This window comes from Mustela nivalis, assembly GCF_964662115.1.
Source record: "Mustela nivalis genome assembly, chromosome: X".
Classification (NCBI taxonomy): domain Eukaryota; kingdom Metazoa; phylum Chordata; class Mammalia; order Carnivora; family Mustelidae; genus Mustela; species Mustela nivalis.
The window spans coordinates 87,641,800-87,667,128 of NC_139040.1; the positions used below are offsets into that span (position 1 = coordinate 87,641,800).

A 25,329-nucleotide genomic window follows, 5' to 3' on the forward strand; every position below is an offset into this window, starting at 1 on the left:
TGGCCCCCACTCCTCAGTGTGCCGTCAGAGAAGAGCGCTCAATCACTCCTGTCTTCCCAGCCTCCAGCTGCGCTCCAAGCTCACCCAGCCTGCAACCAAGCCTCTCTGTCTCTGGCACACAGCTCTGCTTGGAGTCTCCAGACCCCTCAGATCCCTGAGCTCTTCTGGGGGTGTCTCCCCAGATCTTGTGGGGACCCCACTCACAGAGCAGTGACCTTTCCACGGGTTATGGTTGAAAGTGACCCTGAGCTGAGAGCTCACTCCTCAGCTCTGTCTCTGTATCCAGCTTCCCTGCTCTAATACCTGCGAGCTCTGTAACAGTCAGACACCCCTGATCCTTCTGTGACCCCGCGGGACCTGAGGCCACACTCTCCCCTCGTGGGCTTTACCCCGGTTTAGCCTCTGGAGCGGTGTCCCTCAGTGGAGCAGACTTTCAAATGTTCTGATTTTGTGCTCCGTTGCTCTGCCTCTTGCTGGGAGCTGGCCGCTCTCCCTGCAGTCTATCTTCCCATCGCTTTGGATTCACTTCTCCACTGGTACTACCTTTCAGAAAATGGTCAATTTTCTGTATCTAGAATTGTTGCTCTTCTTCTCTTCGATCTCCTGTTGGATTTGTAGGTGTTTGGAATGGTTTCATAAGCTATCTAGCTCATCTCTTGCTACCTGATGTCATCTCAGCCTGCTACTTCTCTGCTATCTTGACTCCTCCCCCTCAGCAAACATTTTTTGCACATCCATTCTGCCATGCATCATGCTAGAGTCAGAGAAACGTGAAAAATTGCAAATTAACATTAACAAGTATCAACCAAGCCAACCAAAAATCTCACATCCTTAGGAAATTAAATGTTCTCTGTGAGGCCTTCTCTGATTCTCCCAGGTGAATTTAGTCACTCTTTTTTAAGAGCACCCAAAACAACCTGTTCAACTTGTAAAGTCACATCCCTCTCATTGTATTTGTCTTTCAGTGAGCCTGCCTGTTTCCCACACTTGACTTCTTTAGGAGCTCCTTTAGGTCAGTTTTTCTTTCATAGTAGTCAGGATATGACTGGTACAATTTGCCTTTGGAGGATTTTTGTGGAGGTTTTTTGGTTTGGCGCTTTTTTTCCCCATGACCTGGTTGATGCATTCAGTCAGTGCCCTAATAAATATTTACTGATACCTACTCTATGCCATGTACTATGTTAGATAGTGTATAATAAATATGAATAAGAAACAAGACAATAGACAAGGCCAAACAGACAAGGTCCTAGATCTCATGAGATCTCACATGGCCACTTGAAAGAAATATGTTTTCTTTGTACAAAATCAACCAAGCATTTGAACCTTATTTATTGTATTGCTCAAATCTTCTGTGATTTTAAATGTATTTCAGGTGTATTTTACATGTTAAAGCTTAATGGTAGTATGCTAAAGTCTCCCACTATAATTGCATTTCTGTTCATTTTCTTCTATTTTTGCTTCACATTTTGCCAACAAAATCAGATGGAAAGATTAAAAATAAAAGAATGGGAAAAGGTAAATCAATGAAGTATAAATCAAAAGAAAGAAACGGTATTAGTTAATAAAATAGTTCCCAAGACAAAAAAACACTGACAAAGGAGAGTATTTTATATTGAGAGAAGATAAAAGCTCTGAATTGTGTACTGTATAATATAGCATCAAAAAGTGTAAAATAAGGGTGCTTGCATGGCTCAATCAGTTAAGCATCTGCCTTAGGCTCAAGTCACTATCCCAGGGTCCTGGGATCAAGCCCCATGCTGGGCTCTCTGCTCAGCAGGGAGTGTGCTTCTCCCTCTTCCTCTGCTCCTCCCTGACCTTGTTCTCACTCTCTCATAAATGAATAAAATATTTTTTTAAAAAATGTAAAATAGATTATAAGATATAAATACATTTTCTAAAGGGAGAACATGTGGACAGGGAAGAGGGTAGAAATTGTTCTTTATTTGTGGCCCAGGAGGATACCTCCTGGAAAGCCCAGTCATTTAGAACTTCGTTTGTAAAGAAGCAACAGAACTTGTCAGCATGTCCTGTAGTCCCAGAAATACCCTTGAGTTCAGGGAAATGACAGTTGCGCTTGAAGAAAGAGTAGTGGCAGGAGGATTCTCTGGGCTGTTGTGATCATTCTGGGTGAGGAAACAGCAGGTTAGAGGTTCAAAGGCGGGGTGCCTGGCTGCAGAGCCCAGGCTCTCTTCAGGGTACCATACTGCCTCCTAGTAGTAGTAATGGGATCAGAGTCCCCAGGAATTCATTCCATGAGCCACTCAGAAGAGACCAGCCTTTGCTTTAAATGCCAGCTTTCTCACACAGCTGCAATAAATGTGAATCATCATTGTCTTGTGGGTCTTCAGGAAGCTATGGACAAAGACATAGATGTATTTTTTTTTTCGTTTTTCTCTTCCTCTTTCTGCATTTTCTGTGCTTAGAACATTAAAACATACTCAGTTCATGAAGTTCAGGTCAAATACTCATCAATGAGTACTTACTTCTTTTAATTAGTGAATTTCCTGTCTTGGGGAATGGCCCCATCATCTAGCCATCTGCCCAAGCCAGAATTCTAGGTATCTTAGACTCCTCTTTTTTCTTTACCCCCTTTCCATAACATGCATGACCAAATCCTATGGATTTATCTCCTTAGTAGCTCTTATGTTCGTCCCCTGGTCCTCTCCATCCCCGGGCCAGTGCTTTTGTTCATAACTCTTCGGCCATATGTTGCTATAGTTGCCTCCCAACTAGTACCCATGCCTCTTGTCTCTTGCCCTATGAGTCAGTCACTATCACTGTCCTGCTGATAATCCTTAAGTGTCTTCTTACATTTTCAGAACCAAGGCCCAAATTCCTTAATTTTGTTTTTTGAGACACTAAATGATCCCGCCTTTTTTTTTTTTTTTTAGTTTTACTGAGAAAAAATTGATACACATCACTGTATAAGTTTAAGGAGTACAAGCATGATGGTTTCATTTACATGTATTGTGAAATGATTACCACAATAGGTTTAGTTCATATCCATCATCTCCTATAGATACAAAGAAAAAGAAAAAATTTCTCTTGCTGATGAGAGTTCTTAGGAGCTACTGTCTTAACTTTACTATATACCACACAACAGTGTTAACTATAGTCATTATGTACCTTATCTCTAGTACTCATTTATCTTATGACTGGAAGTTTGTACCTTCTGACCACCTTCCCTCAACCCGTCCTTCCCCCGTCCTTCCCCCAGCATCCCCTCACCTTTGGTCACCACAACTCTGATCTTTTTTTCTAGGAGTTCAGTTTTTTTAAGATTTCACATATAAGTGAAATCATATACTATTTGTCTTTCTCTGTCTGACTTATTTCACTTAGCATAATACCTTCAAGTTTCCTCCATATTATTGCTAATGGTAGGATTTCTTCATTTTTTATGGTCGAATAATATTCTGTTATATTTGCATATATTACCACAACTACTTTATCCACTCATCCATCAGTGGTCACCTAGTTAATTTCCATGTCTGGCTATTATAAATAATGCTGCAGTGAACATGGGGGTTGCAGATTTCTTTTTGAGCTAGTGTTTTCATTTCTTCTGGACATATTCCCAGAGGTGGGATTGCTCAATTATATGGTAGTTCTATTCTTAATTTTTTGAGGAACCTCCATACTGGTTTCCATAGTCTGGCCTACTTTCTAATCCTGCCTTCTGTCACTGCAAACCTGCTAAGCTCCAGCATTATGGAACCTGCTGTATCATTCTGAACTCTACAACTATGTGCCTTCACATGTACTATTTGCTCAACCTAGGACATCCTTTCTCCCCATTTTGTTTTACTTATTTCCACAGGCCCTTTGAAACCCAACTCCTACTAACTTTTTTTCAGGATTCCCTCTCTCACTTTTCCAGACTCGCTGTCTTCTGTGCTTGTGTAGCACCCTGGGCATTCTTCTATCTTGGTACTTAACACTCTCCTGTCATTGTTGATGAATGTGCCTATCTCCTCTACCACTCAGACTGCAAGCAACCAGAGGCAGAGATGCTTTTACTTTATTCTTTTGGAATTGCCAGAACCTAGTCTAGAGTCTGGTCCATGATAGGTTCTTAGCTTAGTAAAAATGTTTATGAAATGAGTAAATGAGCTTTTGTGGCTCAATAACGATGCTTTTATTTTCTAGGTACATGGTTCAGTGGCCTGGTGGCCGAATCCTGCATCGCCATGAGCTTGACACTTTCCTTGCTCAGGCAGTATCTACCCAGCTTTATGAACCTGATCAGCTTCAAGAACTCAAGGTGATTTGATCTTCCCTCACTTAAATTCTTTCCTCTATGAGCTCACAGCTTTCCTTTTGGTCTTTCCTCATCAGCTTTGGGTGTTCTTTTTTGTCTTTAATTTTTAATTTTTTTCATAATTTGACAGGCCAAAAAAAAGGTATCTCAAGGTGGTGTCTTTTTAAAGTTTTAAAGTTGATGTCTTTTGGGGGGAGCGGGTAATGAGTGTCTTTCAATCTCCTGGAATGTCATGGATTGAAGCTACTAGTGAACTCAGATGTCTGTAATTAAAAGCCAACATGTTCAACTTTAACTAGAATAATAAACACAATGGGGACAAGAGTAAATGTAACCAATAACAATAAGTTTTTAATAGTAGTTTTTCCTCTGTGGTGGTTTCAGATTGAAAAACTGGATGCCCGAGGGATCCAGCTTGCTGCCCTCTTCATGAGTGGGGTCGACACAGCTCTGTTTGCTAATGATGCCTGTGGCCAGCCAGTCCCATGGGAGCACTGCTGTCCCTGGATTTACTTCGATGGCAAGCTGTTCCAGAGCAAGTTAATTAAAGCGGGCCGAGAGCGAGTATCCTTGATTGAGCTCTGTGATGGCCAGGTACCAGCAAGTTAGGCAGCTGCTAAGGGCCATCTCTGATCTGCCGTGGGGATACATTGGCAGAAGGTGGAAGGGAGCACAGACATTAGAGGGGGAGGTAGGAAAAGTGGGAGAATATATCTGCCATTAACCGCACTTGGTCAAGGATCAGCCCAAAGGCGCAGAGTCTGATATGTACATGCTCTAAAATCATATGTTGGAAAGTATTTTTTATGAACTTCAAATTTTCATATTTTCTTACTGAATATTTCTTGCCCATAGAATACTCAGATACACTATATGCCTTTCCTGAAATTCTTAGAATTTCATTTCCCTTATTTGCAAAATACAAAAAAAACCCTGTTATATACTTTTGCAAGTGATGATATCTTTTTAAAATTTTTATTTTTTTAATTTCTTTTCAGTGTCCCAGAACTCATTGTTTATGCACCACACCCAGTGCTCCATGCAATACGTGCCCTCCATAATACACACCACCAAGCTCACCCAACCTCCCAACCCCAACTCCTACAAAACCCTCAGATTGTTTTTCAGAGTCAACAGTCTCTCATGGTTCATCTCCCCCTCCAATTTCCCCCAACTCCCTCTTTTGTAAAGGAACTATGTTTGGAACTAGAAGAGGGTGGTAAAGTAGATGACAGAGTAGAAGCAGGGGATTTTTTTACAGTGAAACCTTAAGAAAGATGAGGAAAGGCACCCTTACTTCTTTATCCATTTGGGCGGAATGAGCTTAGGGACTAGAACAGGAGTCATCAAACTACCTCAAAATGCAAAACTTGGAATTTTTATTCCAGTCAAGTTTTATTGGAACACAGCCACATTCATTCATTTATGTATTGTCTACAACTGCTTTCCCCTGACAATAGCTGAGTTGTATAGTTGTGACAGAGACAGTTTGGCCTGCAAATCCTATCTGGCCCTTTTCAGAACTGGTTTGCTGACCTCTGGCCTCGAGGCATGGACTAATCCTAGACAGAGGTCATGGTCTCTGATCCTGGGTATGGAGGAAAAGGTTAAAAAGCTTGGCATATGTCAGGTTTTATTCTCTCATTCATCTAATTAGACCCACTTATTTCCCCCTTAAAAAATAACCTAGCGTATTTCTGGTTGAGTGGTAGACCATCAGTAAATACTTATGGTTATATTTGTCTTCCTTGACCTAGTCACTGTGCCTTAATAAGCCCTTGGCCAGAGCTAATATGATCATTTGGTGTCATGTAAAAAGTGCCAGGCAGGTTTTCCTGGGTATGGCTCCTTGAGCCATTTAGCCCAGGCCTCAGTTCTCTTAATGGCAATGGATTTGTGAAACTGTAACTAGAATGCCCAGTACTATACCTGGAAACATAGAACTTAAAAAATGGCAGCTTTAGGGGTGTCTATGTGGCACAGTTGGTTTAATCCGACTCTTGGCTTTGGTTCAGGTCGTGATCTCCGGGTTGTGAGATCAAGCCCTCATCCGGCTCCATACTCAGTGTGGAGTTGGCATGGGTTTCTCTCTGTCTCCCTCTGCCCCACCCCCCCCACCCCATCTCTCTCTAAAATAAATAAATAAATCTTTTTAAAAAATGGCGGTTGCTATTATTAATTCTGTTCTTCCTTTGAAGGCTGACCTGGCAACCAAAGTGGAAAAGATGAGACAGAGTATCCTTGAAGGAGTCAACATGAACCATCCACCACCTTCTGCTCTACTTCCATCACCTACTTTTGTGCCTCCCATGGTGCCCTCTCTCTACCCTGTTTCACTTTATTCCCGAGCCATGGGCTCAATGCCTCCTCCCCCTCAAGGACGGAGCCGGGGATTTGCGGGTCAGTACCTAAAAATGAGGTATTTGTCATCCTCAGTCTGTTTCATAGTAGTCTATCTAGTAATTATTGCCAGATACTGAATCAGCAGGGTTTTTTTTATATATGTATTATCTAATTTACCTTCTGTGCTGTGCTGTGGTAGTTTGAAGAGGAGTTTATTGACAGAGGTGTGGCCTAGATGTAGCCTAGGAAGTCCACTGACTTCCCAGACCATGCTCCATAGAGGTAGTTGGTCCCTGAGGATTTGACTGTCACCAACTAAATTCACAAAGTAGCTGATGTAGAAACCAGGAGGTACTTTATTACTTCTGAGAACTATATCTCAAGTGAACTGGATCACCATAGTTGCCAGTTAGCTCACTCATTCCCCATAGGCAGATGTACATAGGAGCTTCCAGAAAGACCAAATGGGAGGTAAGAGTAAATGACCAGTGTCCACAGACAACCATACCTGATGTACCCATTTTGGCTCTGGGGGTAGATGACACATTTCCAGAAGCATAGAGAGAAATAAATTGTAGTCCGTGCCCGCCAGGGGATTGCAGTTTAGTAGGGAAAACAAATAGACATACATATACCCAGACATACCTAAGTATAAATTATGGTGACACCTGAGATGTGGCTTAGTGATGAATAGACAGTCAGGCTTGGGTAGCTCAGATAGTGATCCTAATAATTCAAACAACCTTGGCAAAGCACAATATTTTAATAGGGACATTTTGACATGAAATATCAAGGTTCTGTGATCAGGTGGGAGTGTCATTGCTGTGGTTGGAAATGTTTGTTGTCTATTGCTCATCATTTAAAAAAAATAAAGCTGGAAGTTGAAATTTGTCTTCAATTTAGGCTCATAAATTTCAGTATGCATATTTAGTTCAAGGCTCTACTTAGATGAGCAGTGTGAATGTCTGCTCTGTTCAATCAGCTAATGAACAAGTGTTATAAACCAGGGAGCTGGCCATTCATTCATTCTATTCCTTGAAACTGACTTTAGAGATCGTTGCTCTCATTTTTTGTGCATTGATTTTATTGTGTCTCAGAAGATAGCCTTAATTAAGGTTAAGTTCTCAGGAGGTCCTTTACATTGTCCCAGCTCCCAGTGATGCGTGGTCTCCAGTTACTGGTGGTTCATGAGGAGCTCTTGCCTCCTGAAAGGCCACAATAAGATCCCCCAAATGCAAGTCACTTGAAGTTAATTTTTATTCTGTTCTAGCCTCATTACTTTGTCATCTTCTTAAGTTCCCAGCCCAATCTTTGAGCCTGTCACATTTTATCGAGAATAAGGAGACTCACCTGTGTAAGCTCCACTAGGGTAGAGATTTCCTTCTGTTTTGTTCACCAGATGTTTTCTCACCTGGGAGAGGCCCTGGCACTTCCTGGGCCCTTAACACCTACTTGTTGCATGAATGAAATTTCTTAAAGTCCCTCTTATGCATCTTAAAATGTCGCTGTCCCCTTCTCTTCTTCCTTCCTCTTTCAGAAAATGAAGACCCACTTATTTCCCAAGTTTGTGGGCCTGTGCCCTTGGCCCCATCTCTTCTTTTTTTTTTTTAATTTATAGATGATCTTACTTTATTTTTTTATTTAATTTTTAAAAATGCTTTTGCATTTATTGATTTTTTTTTAGATTTTCAGCATAACAATATTCATTATTTTTTCACCACACCCAGTGCTCCATGCATTCCGTACCCTCTATAATACCCACCACCTGGTTCCCCCAACCTCCCACCCCCCGCCACTTCAAACCCCTCAGATTGTTTTTCAGAGTCCATAATCTCTCATGGCTCACCTCCCCTTCCAATTTCTCCCAACTCCCTTCTCTCTAACTCCCCATGTCCTCCATGCTATTTGTTATGCTCCACAAATAAGTGAAACCATATGATAATTGACTCTCTCTGCTTGACTTATTTCACTCAGCATAATCTCTTCCAGTCCCGTCCATGTTGCTACAAAAGTTGGGTATTCGTCCTTTCTGATGGAGCATAATACTCTATAATGTATATGGACCACATCTTCCTTATCCATTCGTCCATTGAAGGGCATCTTGGTTCTTTCCACAGTTTGGCGACCATGGCCATTGCTGCTATAAACATTGGGGTACCCAAAGTAATGAGGCTAGTATAGAATAAAAATTAACTTCAAGTGACCTAAAATCATACTCAAAGCAAACAGGATCTGCCTGGACTCAGATGGAACCAGCGAACCATGGAGAAATTCTAAGGACACTGACCCTCCCATACACTTAAGTCAGTACATTGTATCCTTCAGTCTTACAATTTTATTTGTCAATTTTGCCTCAATAAAGCTGAAAAAGAAAGAATAAATAAATAAATAAATAAAATGCCAAAAAAAAAAATGGCAAGTCTTTCTAGCCTTCTTAGGACTAGCTAGTACCCTAGTTCCTTAGACTCCCAATGTCATATGAATGAAGCGCTCTTTACTGCTGACCTAAGTGAGCGAAGGATTATTAACATTCATGTTTTTTCCATAAACTAAAATTAAAATTATTCTGTGAAGGCTTCCTTTTGTGCCAGATTACAAAGCTCTATTGTGCTGGTGAGCTCATATGTATATACAGCGTTGGAATTTCCTGTTTTAAGGAGATATGCTATCTTGCCTTAAATTAGTTCTGGTTTTCAGCTGTTGCTATTCTTGCTTATTAATTATAAATTGCTTTCAGTTTAGTTTCATTATTTTCCATTTAGTTTGGTTGTTTGGCTAAGCCTCCACTGTGTCATGGTATGTATTTGAATCAGAAGTTGTTTGGGTTCACTTTATATTAAGTAACTAGAATTTGAATAAACTTAAAAGAAAAAGAAAAATCATTTGGCCCAAATGAATAAACAAATAAAAATCAGAATCAGACCCTTAATTAGAGAACAAACTGATGGTTGCCACAGGGGAGGGAGGTGGGGGGCTAGACAGAATGGGTGAAAGGGAGTGGAAGGTACAGGCTTCCAATTATGGAATGAATAAGTCACAGGGATGAAAAGCACAGCGTATCTAGTCAATGGTATTGTAATAGCATTGTATGCCAACAGATGGTAGCTGCCCTTGCGGTGAGTAGAGCGTGACTCCATAGTTTTCAAATCCCTGTGTTGTACACCTAAAACTAATCTAACATTGTGTGTCAACTAAACTTTAATAAAGAGAAAAAAGAAAGGAAAATAAAAGTGGTTTTGGCATATAATTTTCTATTAACTAGATTTTAGGACATTCATTCTTTCAACAAATATTGCATGCCTACTCTGTGCCCGCCAGGCTCTGTAGCTGAAAAATGTGTCGTCCACACCCAGCTTACCAAAGTGGATGTCCTACAGATCTTCAACCCCCCTCCCTAAATTCACTTCCACCATGAACCTTTGTTGTTATCACAGAGTCTTTTTTTTTTTAAAGATTTTACTTATCTATTTGACAGAGAAAGAGACAGCGAGAGAGAGAACACAAGCAGGAGGAATGGGAGAGGCAGAAGGAGAAGCAGACTCCCCACTGAGCAGGGAGCCCGATGCAGGGCTCTATCCCAGGACCCTGGGATCATGACCTGAGCAGACGCTTAACCAACTGAGCCACCCAGGCGCCCCCAGAGTCTTTATCATAGAGAAATGGAAATAAGCAGAGTAGGGGGCACTGTAGGATCTTTTGTTCCACCTCTTATCCTATCTTGCATTTAGCATTCATTACTGCCCTTCTTCCTGTCTTTCCAGGTCTCCATCCAATCCCACCCCAAGGAGGAAAACTGGAGATTGCTGGGATGGTTGTGGGCCAGTGGGCTGGTAGTAGGTCCTCCAGGGGCCGAGGCTCTTTTGGCATGCAAGTTGTTTCTGTCGGTGGGCCAGGAAAAGGGTATGTATTCCAGTAGGTTGATATGAGCTAATGTCAATCAAGGTGCCATTGGGAAAATGCCCAACTACTGAATACTTCTATTAAGGTAAGAGGTATTAACTAACTTTCTATTTTTAAAGCCAGTTTTCAGTTTAGTTCAGCAAACACACACTATATTCCCAGCCTCAATGAAAAAGTTTTTACTCTAGAGGAGGACATGGGACACAGAACAATTTAGTATAATACAGAAATAAGAGAGATAAAAGTTTATAGTGGTAACACAGAGGAAGGGCACCTAACTTAAGGGAGTCAAACTTCCTAGAGGAGGTGAGTAGTTAACTAAGTGAAAATGTGGGTATGGACTCTGTGTATTCCTCAGGATCACTTTTCCCCTCACTTTCTACAGGCATGGAAAAGAACAGACTGGTAGAGGATCCAAAGGACATAAAAAAGGAAACAAACAAGTAAGCCCTGTTTTGAGATTATTTAGCTTCTGTTTGATACCTCTTGTCTTTTCACCTAACTTGCAAAAGATCAGATCAGGCATGAAAAACTGTGTTTTCAGGGCTTCTCCCAGCATTTGAGTTCATTCTTTTACTCTAGTGAGGGTCTAGTGAGGGTTAGCCTGCCCAGGCTGTTCACACTATGCTGCAGAGTGTCATTCTTTCCTCTGAATGAGACCACAGGAGAGAAACCAGGTCCTGTGTCCTGAACACCTGTACCTACCATAGTATGTGCTACATGCAGCCACAAAAGGGCCAGAGTGAAGTTAACAGTGGGATTTCCAGCTGCTCGGGCTTTCTGAGTAGAGATGCTTAGAAAATTGGACTTCAGCCTTTGCTGAATATGAGAAGGAAGGAGATGTTGCCGTTTTGTTTATTCTTAATGGCTCAAAATGGTCTTAAACTTTCCTCTAAGGTACACCTTGAATTATATCACAGTTTCCACTGGTCTTCATTAGACATGCCCCTCTCCCCAGACATGAAGAACCTAATCTTTATTGAACCAGAATCTTGTATTGGACTCAGCCTGCTGGGCTCCTCCTAGTATAGCAGCTATCATTTCTTTCTTCCTTCCTTTTTCTTTCTTTCTTTTCTTTCATTTATTTAGAGAGTACTCATGAGCAGGGTGAGGCCAAGGGAGAGGAGAGGGAGAGAGAGATTCTTAAGCAGGTTTCATGTCCAACGCGGAGCCCATTGCAGGGCTCGACCTCAAAACCCTGAGATCATGACCTAAGCTGAAATCAAGAGTCTGTCACTTAACCGACTGAGCCTCGCAGGCGCCCTAGGAGCTATTGTTTTCTTGAATGCCCCCTTTCTACCAAGCCCTCTACTAGACATTTTACATGCAGTTTCTAATCCTCCCAAGGGTCACTGATGAGACCATATTGCAAAGCAGCTTTGACATAGGTTCTCAGTCCCGAATTAGCTCTCCTGTATACAGCCAGCCCTCACTGCATCCAGTTAATCCCCATTGTCTAATGCTTTCTCAAAGATACGTATTTGCTTTAATGTTATTTTGAGCTAAAAATGGAACTGGGTGTGGTGAAAAAATAATGAATACTGTTTTTCTGAAAATAAATAAATTGAAAAAATTTTTAAAAAATGGAGCTAGAATGGTAAGTCCTCCACACAAGTCAGAGAGCAAGAACTTTGAGATTTTTCTAGAGCTTCTCAACTTTTTCCAGAAGCTGTTCAGTAAGATATAAGGGATTATATCTAGAAGGAAAACTGGTCATTCAGATAGGCTCCCATAAGGTAATACAGCCTTGACTAACTAACCATGATTCAGGGTCTGATCATTAGGTATACAATCTGAAAAACCTGATTTTTTTTTTTTGTACAGTAAGAGTAGATCTCTCTCTCTCTCTCAGGGGTTGACTCACATTAATTAATTAAGATCACAGAAATAGCTATGTGGATATGACCGAAAGAGTGGCACTGGGGAGAAGGGAGGGAGTGAAAGATACTGAAAGATCTGTGAAAGATCTTGTGAAAGGTATGAATTTACAGCACTTAAGTCTCAATCAAGTACTTTCTGCAGTAAGTATTGTGATATATTGTACAGTTACTCTTTTCTGGTCACTCTTATAATAAAAACTTGTGAGGTGTTTATTATTCTCCATTTGATACTGAGGCTCAGAGGGATGAAACATCTTGCCCCAAATTATCCATCAAGTCAATATCAGCGCTGCCCTTCCAGCCTGAGCTGATTCCAAAGCCTGTTACTGTCCTGTTTCCCCTGCAGTATAACAGCTCTGATTGGTAGAGACAAGATTCAGACTTAGGTCTGGCTGACGCTAGTGCATATGCTCTTAACCATTTCTACCAGAGCTTGCTTTCTTTAAGTGTAAGCTGCAAGGGAAACCATGGTATTGGAAGTTTGCTAGGAGACTTGGAATCAAACAATAGTATTAGCTAGAATTTACTGAGTTTGTACAGTGTGCCAGGAACAACATGTTCTAAGTGCTTTACATAGAGTGTCTCATTGAATCCTTATAGGAATTTAAAAAACAGATACTATTATTATATTTTACAGTTGAAAAAACTAAGGGAAGAAGTAGGGATGGTAGATGATCTTAAGTTTCTCTTTGTGAAGATTACTGGGGATACTGTTACCTACTCCAGAGGTAGCCTGGCCAAGGAAATTCTCATGTTAACTTTGTTTTTAACTGAGGCATGGTTCCTGCACAGAGCTGCTGCTGAGGGCCATGATGACTCTCCTTTTTCTATTCAGCCACCCTTTCTTCAGAGTATGAGATCATTGTCCAGATTATTTAATCTGCTTACATTATAGTCCTATGTTCTTTATTTTTCTCAAGTCTTTTTAAATTTTTTTTAGTGATCTCTGTACCCAACATGGGGCTTGGATTCACAACCCCAAAATCAAGAGTCACATGCTCCACCAACTGAGCCAGCCAGCTGCCCCTATAGTCCTGTCCTCTTGAGATTATTCTTAGGCCACTGGAGTATTGTGTATTTTCAGATTCTTAAGTCACTTACTGGTAATGTTTTGATATCTTTGTTAACTCCCTCACGTGGCTAATTCCATCCATTGTGCAGATTTTTACTTGTTTCATCTTTTTTTCCAGGTTCTTGAACAACATTTTATAGTAGTATAGTAGTATCTTTTTAGAAAAAGATACCGTAAAGCTTTATAAATGACAGCTGTGTCATTATTGTGTGGTTGTCATGGCCATTGAATTTCGGTCAAATCCATCTATTGTCACCCTAAGTTCTCAGGACAGTCATCGAGGTGTACTATTAGGTGGTAATAAGCTTTGAAGAACTGAAGCAGCTTCTGGAGGCAGCTTAGGAACATGTTTGGGAAGTGTCAGCCAGTGTGGGTAATTGCCAATTCCACTGACTCCATCTTTGACAGGGCACTTCTTTTTCTTTTCTTTTTCCCATGGGAGAATTATTTTATTTTCTTGGATGTTAACCTTAAATACTTTTATATCAGCAGACATTATTATTATCTCTAATGTTGTCAAATGTCAGGTGTGTCAGGTATCAAAGGCAATCTCTTGGGCTCTGCTGCCTTGACAACAAATCATGGTCTTGGGAGTCCTTGCAGAGCTGAATGCTTGGCTTCCAAGAATTTTTTTTTATAATTTTTAAAAATTTTTTATTAACATGTAATGTATTATTGGCCCCAGGGATACAGGTTGTGAATCACCAGGTTTACACTTCACAGCACTCATCATAGCACATACCTCCCCCCAATGTCCATAACCCAACCACCTATCCCACTCCCCCGGCAACCCTCAGTTTGTTTTGTGAGATTAAGAGTCTCTTCTTATGGTTTGACAGGGCACTTCTGATGGAGTTTCTAAATCGCTGGAGCCTCATCAGGGTCGGTCCTACTCACAGGTAAATGGAAACAGTGGCACATCAGTCAAAGAAGAGAAGAGTGATGATCACCTTCCAGCTTCATCCCAGTGTGCCTTACCCAGAGACAACAACATGTGTAATAATGGTAACCGCTACTTCCCTGCGAAGAATGGGGAGAAGAGCCGCTTGCGAGAGCAAAAGCTAGGAACTATGGCACAGCAGAAGGAAGGGTAACGAGCAGAAGATGGCTTCAGCAGATCAGGAAGAGAGGAAAACCTATACTTTTCTGATTGTAGGCCCAAGTTAGAGGAGGACATGAATGCTTACCCTAGATTTACCCAGGATTTCTTGGGATGTCCTATTGTATTCATCTTTTTCCATTCCCTGTCTTTTTCTGGACCTCCAGACTTAGTGGTCAGCTTCTGGGGAAGCTCTGGCCAGAGATGAATGGCCGCAGCACTAGCTCCTATTCTCAAATTGAATATGAAGTGCCAATATTCTCTTTGCCTCCCCTGGGAGTGTAGTAAGGCAGTGTCTGTCAGAAATCTGGTGTCATCACGTAAGGCCCTATAGAAAAGTTCCAGCCTTGGTTTTCTGAGTCTTCGTCACATTACTCATTTACAAAACCCATGGATGGTAGGGGTAGGGACTGCCATCTGTGGCCTCCTAACTTGTATTTTCCTCTGTGAAGTAGTGCAACCTTGGTATATAATCTGTACCCTCCTCTCACTCTTTCTCCCCATTCACCTAACCCAGGATTTTGTACCACCGCCTCTAACTCTGGCCTGACAATCAGATAGGTAAATGTTTTCAGGGAAGTGAAATAGTATTGGTTATTTTATTTTATTTTATACACTTAAAAAAAAAAACTACCAATGGCCTTTGTACTGGGGGATTCTAGTGAGTCGGAAAAGTACTGGGCAGATTTTTCCTGCCTCTGAACTAATGCATTGTTTGTAAAATAGAAGATGTGGCGCAGTTCACCCACTCCTTGCTGTCCACACCCTAAAAGGGTGGGAATCAGTGTATTAAAACTGAGTACGAAAGGGAACTGAAAAGACAGTGCATGCATGTGTGTGTGTGTGTGTGTGTGTGTGTGTGTGTGTGTGTATGGATGGGTGTGTGGATGGATGTATATATGAATGGGTGTATCTATATGCATACACATACCCTTTATATAAAAGAGACAGATCTATTTATCTATACATATTTTATATATATAAATATATGTGTGTGTGTGTACACACACGCACACATACATTACATACATGGTGATGTATCAGAGGATTTACTGAATTTCCCAGAAATGCTTCCACTGCTAGGGAGTGGTGGGTTTTAAAAGACCACACTTAAAAATCCTTACTGAGTCACAGCCCATCAGTTACGAGAAGATGGGCTTCTCTAAAGCAGACAAAAAGTACTTTCCAGAGATTGCCTGCTCAGAACAACAAATAGTTGGGTTGTCACAAGTTTAATCTTGAACAGAGCCCTCACATCCTATAGAGTGAGTGCAGGGAGGTTGGAATGGCATGGGGGAAGATTCGAGCCTTTCCTTTGGCCAGAATAGCCACGTTCAGAGAGAGAAAGGTGATGGGAGGTAATTACCAGGGCTTGCAGCCAATTTGGAGGAAACCTCATCTGGAACTCCTGGGTCAAACTGGCCTCAGGCTAGAATTGATTGCCATGAATCCTTGAAGAAGAGAAGACTAGCATTGGAAAGATGGGTAGGGAAGTGTGAGGAGATCAACACTTTTATTTTACATGCCTAGATTGTTTTATTTGTTCATTGATGTTTTGACTACTGGATCTTTTCATTTGCTTTGCAAGGAAGACTTCAGAGGACTCTGGCCCAGGTCTTTAGGGGCATTCTGGAAAGCTCCCAGCCCCTGAGGAGGCCAGAATCTGTCCAGGACAAAAAAAGTTGTTCTTCCTTGCGGAAGATACTCTCGAGACAACCTTGCATTTCCAATTTCCCTCCTCAGCAGCTTTGGTATGAGGGAAGGGAGCATGGCTTACAACAGATTAGCATTGTGTCTTCATTCAGGAACTGAGGCTTCCAGCCTTACACATCTCCTTTTGGGCTTTGTGATATTCTTGCCCAAGAAGTACCATTTCTACAGGAATTCAACTGACTAGACTTCTAGCACGGGTTCTCTCTCTTTTTGAAAAACCCCATGCACGTTAACCCACAGTAGGTCCTTGGTGATTTTTTTTCCAGACAACCGCAAGGCTGTTTGCTCACTGCCCACTTATAATGAGTGCATCATACGAGACCAGAAACAGTCTCAGACTGTTTAATCCTAGTCTGGCCCAGTTTAAAAGAACCCACAGCTTGTAGGGGGAGGGAGCCCTAGAATTCCTCTCCCCCTGCCCAGATACTTCTTACATAAACCAAAGCAAGATGACAAGAGTACACACCTAGCAAGATATAACCAGGAACAAACAAAGTGTACAGAGACCTCCTCTTTGGAATTTGCTCCCTTAATTTGGGCCCTCTTCTTCTCGTGGACCTGCCCAGCCTTTCACAAAAGTCTTGAAGGGTAGGATGATTGTGTCCAGCAAAATCGGAATTTGGTAATGAGCTTAGGTGGCTTGGAAGTTTCTGGAGCCACAGATGGAGGAATCCTCGAAACTTAGAATTACTAAGCTGAGTTAAATTAAGTATGTAGGCACCATTTTCTAATAGGAAGTACTTGGAGTTCTATGGAAAGGTATTTTCTTCGGGTGCTGTTTCTGTGCATCTTGAATCTATTTGACACAATCAAGTGACAGTATTGTTAAATCTCACAGCCTTAAGAAAATTTCTTATTTTGTAGGCATTCACTGTGAGAAGTAAAATTGCTGCTTTGACAGGGATGATTTCAGTTTGCCAAAAGGCTTGCTTCTCTCCCTTACACATCTCTGCTTTCTCCTAGCCTGGCCCAGGGTAAAGTAAGTGGCTCACTTCCAACCTTGATTTTTATTTGGACTTCAGGGTTTGGAAGGTTATAAGAAAGAACCAAAAGGGGCCACATTCCTGAATTTAAATTTTCTGCCAAAATACGCAGCTTAAAAGCCAGAAAAGCTCGGGTTCATTACTGAAAGATGAACTTGTTCTTATCTGAGGACAAATTGGGGAAGGTGGGTCTGTTCTTTGCTGCGAGTACCACTTGGAGAGACTGTCATCCTCTACTTGAGGTTCCATTTCTAACTATGATGTGTGTGGCTTCTCTTGAACAAAGTCATACAGGTACCCCCAGAGATGACGACCCCTTGACCTTGTAGGGACACAGGCAAAAGCACCCTGGTTGTATATAGCCACTGATTCCCAAGGACCTGCAGTTCTTGATTTCTGCTGGTATGTCTTGGGGTCAGCCTATAACTCCCATCCTTATTCAGTGGCCCAACAAACTTTTGCTCACTTGCATCATTTTCATTCTGAGCCAGGAGGACTTTGGGTAGACTTTAAAGCCCAAGAAATGGCACTGGCACTGCCAGTGACATTTGATTTTAGTCTCCATCTTGATTTTCTGGCATTATTGATTGGCCAAGTCACATTAGCTTCTTTTGATCACAGAGAAAAACATCCAGACAAGGCATTACAAGGCATTAGGGAGGGTGGTTAAGGTGGGGTTGGGGGGTGGGGGGAGGAATGCTTATGTAGGGTAGGGAGAATGTGGAAGTAACTGTTTGGTTATAGTGATCCAGTCCGTTGGAACCTTGGCTCAGTGGGCATGTCAGTGATACCCTTTCAGTCTCTAAGACCCCCTCTCCTTTGAAATGACAATACAAGTAGACCACAGTTTAAAGTAGCTAGTAGACTTCTACTAAGGTTTAATCGTTATACTTGTTCACTTCCTGTTGCATATTTCCTAAATATGCTTGGGGTTTTGGGGCAGGGGGTAAGTTTTCACTGTTCCATGGTATGTCACTCTATATTTTCTCCCTCTCGTGACTTTGGCATCTTTAATTTGACTTTCTATTCTCTTTCCCTTGGCTTTATTGCAGTAGTCTGCTGGGGCAGGTAGAGCTCAGTGCACTTATTCCCTTATTATTGCTGATTACCTTCAATATTGTCAAAGGTTGTTTTGATGTTCTCAAAAGATAACTTCATTTTTTTTTCTTTTTTTTACAAAATCATCTTTTCCAAGTTAAAAGCAAAATAAAATACCCCCTGTGCTATGGTGCCCATTTCAGCTTTTGACATTGCCGTTGTACTTTTATAGCTCTTTTTGTCTGTGTTGGTAGTAACTAATGACTAGTGAATTTTCATGTAAATGAAGCAAATTAAATATTTCCAATTAATCTCTCATAACCCTGCCAAATCTGATGATTTCATTTTAGTTACTTCCCCCCAAGACACTTCCCCTCCTTTTATTTTATTCTATTCTCTTCTATTTTTAGAATAACATACTAGGTTAAAGAAACTGCAAAGAGTCAATGATTTTTAGTGCTCCCTAATAAATGATGTTATTGACAAAGTAAATTCTTTCATTGTTTTTTCCTGTGTTAATATCTCTTCTCCTGTGCTCTTGACAGTGTGTTTAGTGGATGGATAATACGTATTTCTCTTTCCCACTCCCAGATTCCAAATTCCCTGCCTTTTTGGCCCACCTCACCACAAAAGCTCCATAGTCTATTAATGTAAGTTTGAATGGATGCTTCTTAGGGAAAACTGCAGGAATTTCTGGAAGTGTTTCAGAAAGGAATGAAAATGTCTCAGGAGTTGTTCTGTGATGGAAATTGGTCTGTTGTTCTGTTAATGCTGATGGAAAGAAACTTACAGTGCTTAATAAAAGTCTATTCTTTTAGTAAAAAAATGTGAAATAATTTGGGGTGTGTGAAGTTTAATTTCTTCTCCCATTCCTGGATCCCTTTCTGCAAGTGGGGGTTATCTCAATTCAGAAAATGTTGCACAGAGATTTAGGAGCCTCTTTGTAGGTGAGTATCAGGGCAAGAGAAACACGACAAGAATCATCAAAAGGAAGGGTATATTTAGCTTCCTACTGAACTTTTTTATGTGGATGTTCTAAAGGCACTTTTGACTTGACATTTCCCAGACTGAAGCTGTCTTCTCTTCTGAAGCCTCCTCCTCTCTGTGAGCACCACCACCTTCCACTCAGTGGTCGAAATCACAAACCAACCCGGGAGTTCTCCTAGACTCAGGGCTTTCCCTAATTTCTGAAATCCAGCTCGTGACAAGATCTGTTGATAATACTCAGCCAGCCTTCTGTTTCTCATATCTGTCTCCTTTTTGTCTGAGCTGCTGTGGTTTAGCTCAGGCCTCTTTATGGCTCACCTGGACTATTGTAGTTGCTCCCCTGTCTTATGCCTAACTGGGAAATTATAAGCAACATTTCATGTTTAAGCATTATGTACCTTTGCCCAATGAAAGGGCCAGTAGCTTTTTTTTTCAGGTTCTTAAAGAAGGCTATGACTCGAGAGACATTAAGAACCACTGCTTTAATCCACTATGTATATCAGCTTCCAGAGTAATCTCTCCTAACATGCTGAACCCCCAATTTCATGGTCCCTTCATAATCAGGTCCCTGACCACTTCCCTAGCCTCTCTTCCTACAACCCTAACCCACTTCAGCAACACTAAAGTGTATCCCATATAGCTCTTAATACCCATTTCTTCTCATTTGCTTATACCATTGCCTAGAATGCCTCTCTCCCTTTGTCTCTGGTGCATTCTCAACTTGACCCCCCAAGATTCAGCTCATAGCTTTGTGATTCTTTTCTTGATCCCTGACTAGGGATCCCTGTACAGACTCTTCGCACCCAGTCCTATAGCACTTTCCTGCATCTCTGCCCCTCAGTTAAGACAGATCATCTCTGTCTTCTTGGCACCTATCACCCAGCATGCACCTAACAAATTAAGGACAGCTAAGCCACCTTTGAAAATATTCCCTGGTATAAAGCAGATTGTAGACTTCTGAGGTAGGATGTGTTGATGGCAAAAACATAAGATTGAGGATGAAGGTTTAGCACTGGATGGTATTCACTTAAATGTGTTATGGGGCTATAAAAAGAAAAAAAACCAACCCTGAGCTCTGAGTCACCTTCGAGCCATAGAGGGATGCTTATAAACACTTTACACTTAACTGAAAACTCTTATTTGTAATATACTTTGTTTTATATTGGCTTCATTGTGGCTACAGATGCCTTTTCCTAACCTTTGATCTTTGGGGGGTGGGAGTCAGAAATTAATAGTAGGAAATCTTGAGCATTTGGCTTTTGAAAGTTACCGTTTATGGAGCACCTGTTGGGTACGAAGCTCTTGTAGCTTATTTCTAATCTTCAAACCACTCTGCAAAGTAAGTACCATCCCCACTTTGTACATGAGCAGATGCATTCAGTGGCGCCCAAGTTTGCACATGCTAATGAGCAATAAAACCAGGGTTCTAAATCTAAGTTTGTTTTTGCTAAGTAGATAACTTTGTCTCTGCCTGCCCACCATTCCTTCTTCTTTCTAGACATTAAACCCAGTTTTCCCCCTTGAGGTAGTGCTCCTCCCTATCTTGGGGGAGAGGAGGCTTGGTGGTCAGTCACATGGCTTCACCTTCCCCAGTGGGATGGCTGTATGATCTGAGCAGGGCCAATTGTGCTTTTTTATGGATTTGAGGTAGAAAGTGACAAAGGATTAAAATATAGCTCTTAAACTTACAAACATTAGGGATAATGTGAGCCTAGAACATTGCCTTCTATTTATATCTTCTACAATTAGTCTTCATGTGTGAGAAACATGAAAATTCTGTGGTAATTTATTAGGAACAGATTACAGAAAGTGGTCTATCGAAGTCTTGCCAGAGAGAGGTCTGGGCACTTTATTTTACACATTTGTATATATTTGCATTTCATTTTTCAGCCCCTATATATCAATAATCTCTAACTGTTGAAAACGGGAGTGTATCAGGCAGAATAAGCTAGGTTTTGCTGCAATAACCCCCAAATCTCAATAACATAATAGAGGTATACTTCTTGTTCATATATGTCCAGCATGCGTTGGTATGGGAGCGCTTCATCTACAGCCCTTGGGGAACACAGACTGACACGCCCCATTACTGGATCAGGGGAAGGCATGTGGCAAAATGCAAACTGACTCTTAAAGCTTAAAATGGCATACAGCACTTCTCTCTTCTCATCCTCCAAAGCAAGTCACATGTTTGCACCTAACTTCATGGAAGTGGAAAAGTACAATTCTGTTAGGTGCCTGGAACAAGGGAGAGATAAGAGTTTGGTGAGTTGTAGTAAAAGCATCACAAGGAGAAATTACCCATTTCTGGGTAGAACTGATTCATCACATTTTGTCTGGTTGCCATAACCTAACCACTTGAGCTATTATACCTAAAATTTGAAATGAAACAGTGAAGCCTTCATGCCCATTCAAGTGTCCTAAGGGATTCTCTGCATGTGGCTGAAGTGAATACAGTTCAGGTGGTAGCACAAGTTTGGCTCCCCTCACCCACTTTGTGGGTGTGGCTGTAAGGATTAAGTGATATAGTGTATGTAAAGTGCCTGGCACATAATCCAGCCTTGATAAATATGAGCTGTTGTTGAGATTCTGCAGGAGATGGTGATAGATGAAAGACTTTATGCTCCCAGTTATGGCTTCCTAATAACACATTCCTTCCTTGCCTGTAATTGGGTGCCACTCCTTCCATTTGAATGTGGCTGCTCCCAAAGGTGACCAGTGTGCTCCCTGTCACCAAGTCCTGGGTGTTCATACAGGCCTCGTCTCACTGAGGACTTCCATAGTAACTGTCACTGAAACAGAACTTACTTTCTGAAACTTTCTGGCTTCCCTGGTCTTTCTTTCTCCTCTTTCTCTTTCCTTTCTGACTACTCTGAAAAAATCATGTAATATTTGATAAATACAAGAGACTATATGTAACATACATTATAAGATGAGATAATAAAATGAACATTCATGGCCCACTGCCTAACCTAAGAACTATTCCATTTCTCTATCTTCTGAAAGAGGTATCTTGAGTTTTATTTTTCATTCTCTTGTTTTCTTTTTAAATATTTTTATCACATAGTTATCTCTGAACAATATACTCCTAGGTTTTTAATTTTATACAAATATAATCTTTATGTAGTCTCCCACAACTTCCTTTGCTCACTCAATTTGATTTTTCTGTTATTGCTATAATTTTAGTTAATTTGTTTTCACATCTATATAGTATTCCATGTATGACCACACCACAATTTACCCATTCTCTGTCCAGTGGAAATAACGGGTTTCCATTGATGCTGTGAAAACTTCTGCATATGGTTCCTGCTGGGACCTAAGGCATGCAAATGTTCACCTTTATAAGATAGTGAAAAAATTATTTGTTTTGTAAAAGAAAAATTATTTTTAAAAGTAGTATTAAGTGGGAATTGCCTCCCTTACAGATAGTTGTGAGCATAAAACAAACTAATGGATGTGAAAACACATTCAGTACACTAAGAAGACATAGTTGGCCTGCTGGTTTTGAGTCCAGGTTCAGACTCCTAAAGTTGACCCACGTGCATACTAGTTTCTAGGACCAGAAAGACCAAAACTATCCATTGTCAAAGTATTTCTAGAATTTTCTGATAAAAAAGGCTAGATTCTTAGATTCTGAGGCAGGTGTCTATTTGGTTTTTTCTTACCTGACCAGCAGCCCTTCCTTGTTCTATACAGTAATAACACCTCAAATTTCCAAGGACGTACATCTATGCTATTTTTGTAAGTTTCCTCAAGTGCTCTGTTCTCCCCAGCCAGGGAGAGATTTGCTAACTGTCATTGTCATAGATTTGTTTGTTTGTTTGCTTGTCCTCTAAAGACTCCTTAATTCCAGCATGATTAATTGGTTACAAAAATGGCCACAGTTGTTCACATATTCCTGTATCTACATCTTCTACAGCTCCTCCCATTAAGAGATGGCATCTGTTTCTCCAGCCTTTGAATCCAGACTAGTGTTTTGTTTTGGCCAGTAGACTGTTGCAGAAGTGATAATTATGCCAGTTTCAAGCCTAGGCTAGATGCTTCTGCTGACTCTTGAACTGCTGGAACTACTGTGAGAACAAGCCTGGGCTAGCCTTCTGGAGGGTGGGATCCAGTTATCCAGCAATACCAGACAAGACCATCCTAGACCTGTCAAACCCCAGCCAACCCACCAGCAGACCACAGGTACATGAGCCAAGCCAAGATCAGCCAAGCCTGGTCCAGAAAGCAGAGCTATGCAGCCAACCTGTAGATTCAAAGCAATAATAAATGGTTTGGTTTCAAACCACTGAGTGTGAGGATGGTTTATTTAGCAGCAGTTCTAACTCACATATCCAGCAATATGGTACAAATTGTTTTATGCAGGATCAAGTTTTGGTAGTAGGAGGGTGCTTCAGGATATCTAGCCTTCTGTACTGCCTCTTCAGTACTTCATTTCCTTCCTTGGCCTATCTCTTAAGATTAACATTTCTCAGAGTTTCTGTTGTCAGCCAACTTCTCACTATTCTTTCTCCTTGGTGAGATTCATCCCATCCCATGGCCTCAACTTTTACCTTTATATAGATGACTTCCAAATCTACCTCTACCTGAACTCTCCTGAGGAGATACAGAGTTCAAATGGTCTGCTGGGCAAGTCCGTATAATACAATCCCAGAAAAAGCAAAGCTCAATATTTTAAATGTGAAGTCTTGCTACTCCTCCTCCATTGTTTCCTACTTCTCCTATCTCCAGCTTGATTCCTCTGTGTTTGGCTAATGTTAGCACTATCCTCACACCACCCAGGCCAGAAACCTCATCATCCCATGTTCTCCTCATCTATCATGTCTAATCATTCTGCTGCAGTGTCTTGTATCTACCCCATCTTCTCCATCTCCACAGCCCACTCCCATGCTTCCTTTTTCTTCTTCATTTTCTCCTCCTTTTTTCTTGCTATCAAAGTTTGATCAGTGGTCCAGCAATCACTTGGGAGCCTATAATAACTGCAGACCATTGAGCCCCACCTCAGATCTACTCAGTCAGAATCTGCATTTTAAAAGTTCCCTATGTGGGGGCGCCTGGGTGGCTCAGTGGTTAAGCCGCTGCCTTCGGCTCAGGTCATGATCTCAGGGTCCTGGGATCGAGTCCCGCATCGGGCTCTCTGCTCAGCAGGGAGCCTGCTTCCTCCTCTCTCTCTCTCTGCCTGCCTCTCTGCCTACTTGTGATCTATCTCTGTCAAATAAATAAATAAAATCTTTAGAAAAATAGTAGCATAATTGCTATTTAAAAAAAAAAAAAAGTTCCCTATGTGGGCACCTGGGTGGCTCAGTGGGTTAAGCCGCTGCCTTCGGCTCAGGTCATGATCTCAAGGTCTTGGGATCGAGTCCCGCATCGGGCTCTCTGCTCAGCGGGGAGCCTGCTTCCCTCTCTCTCTCTCTGCCTGCCTCTCCGTCTACTTGTAATTTCTCTGTGTCAAATAAATAAATAAAATCTTTAAAAAAATAAATAAAAGTTCCCTACGTGATTCATATTCATACTAGGGTACAAAAAACAACTCTCTAGTTTGGTCTCAATCTAGATAGGTATATGTCCTCACCAGTTTATAACCTGGAGCCTGGTTGAGTACCTGGGAAATCTTCAATTTTCCATTTATCTTTTCATGATTTCATCTTTTAAGAAAGAATATAACATTTATTAGTTGTTTTTTAAATACAGAAATACAAAGAAAGAAACTAAAATTGACCTATACCTTGCCCAGATAACTCCAAATCACATTTTCTTTTCTTAAAAAAGGAAAATTTACCTAAAGTTAGACAATTAAAAAAAATATGTACAAAGTAATGACTGGAAAACATCTAGCACTACCCCAATCCCAACCCCTCTCCTCAAATATAGCCATTCTTAATCAGAATTAACCTTCCAGGAAGTAATTAACCTTCTTGGAAATAATTAAGCATTTACTTGTGCGCGCGCACGCACACACACACACACACATATATATGCACATATATACACATATATCTGTTTATTCTTTTGTTTAAAAAGAATTGTTTATTCTGTTTAAAAAGTATAATTTTTAT

General features: G+C 41.1%; 1 protein-coding gene across 2 annotated transcripts in view; it reads left to right on the plus strand.

Moving 5' to 3' along the window:
- The window catches only part of FAM120C (family with sequence similarity 120 member C), a 138,540-nt gene extending 119,425 nt beyond the window's left edge, over nt 1-19,115 (plus strand). Inside the window, exons 11-16 of one of the 2 annotated variants that reach the window (XM_082717479.1) lie at nt 4,150-4,264; nt 4,646-4,855; nt 6,460-6,661; nt 10,366-10,504; nt 10,890-10,947; nt 14,296-19,115. In XM_082717479.1, the coding sequence (XP_082573605.1) occupies nt 4,150-4,264; nt 4,646-4,855; nt 6,460-6,661; nt 10,366-10,504; nt 10,890-10,947; nt 14,296-14,550 (979 nt within the window). In that variant the 3' untranslated portion in view covers nt 14,551-19,115. The remainder of the gene's footprint in view (nt 1-4,149; nt 4,265-4,645; nt 4,856-6,459; nt 6,662-10,365; nt 10,505-10,889; nt 10,948-14,295) is intronic. The other variant, XM_082717482.1, reaches the window with a different exon arrangement.
- The last annotated feature ends 6,214 nt before the right edge of the window (nt 19,116-25,329 follow it).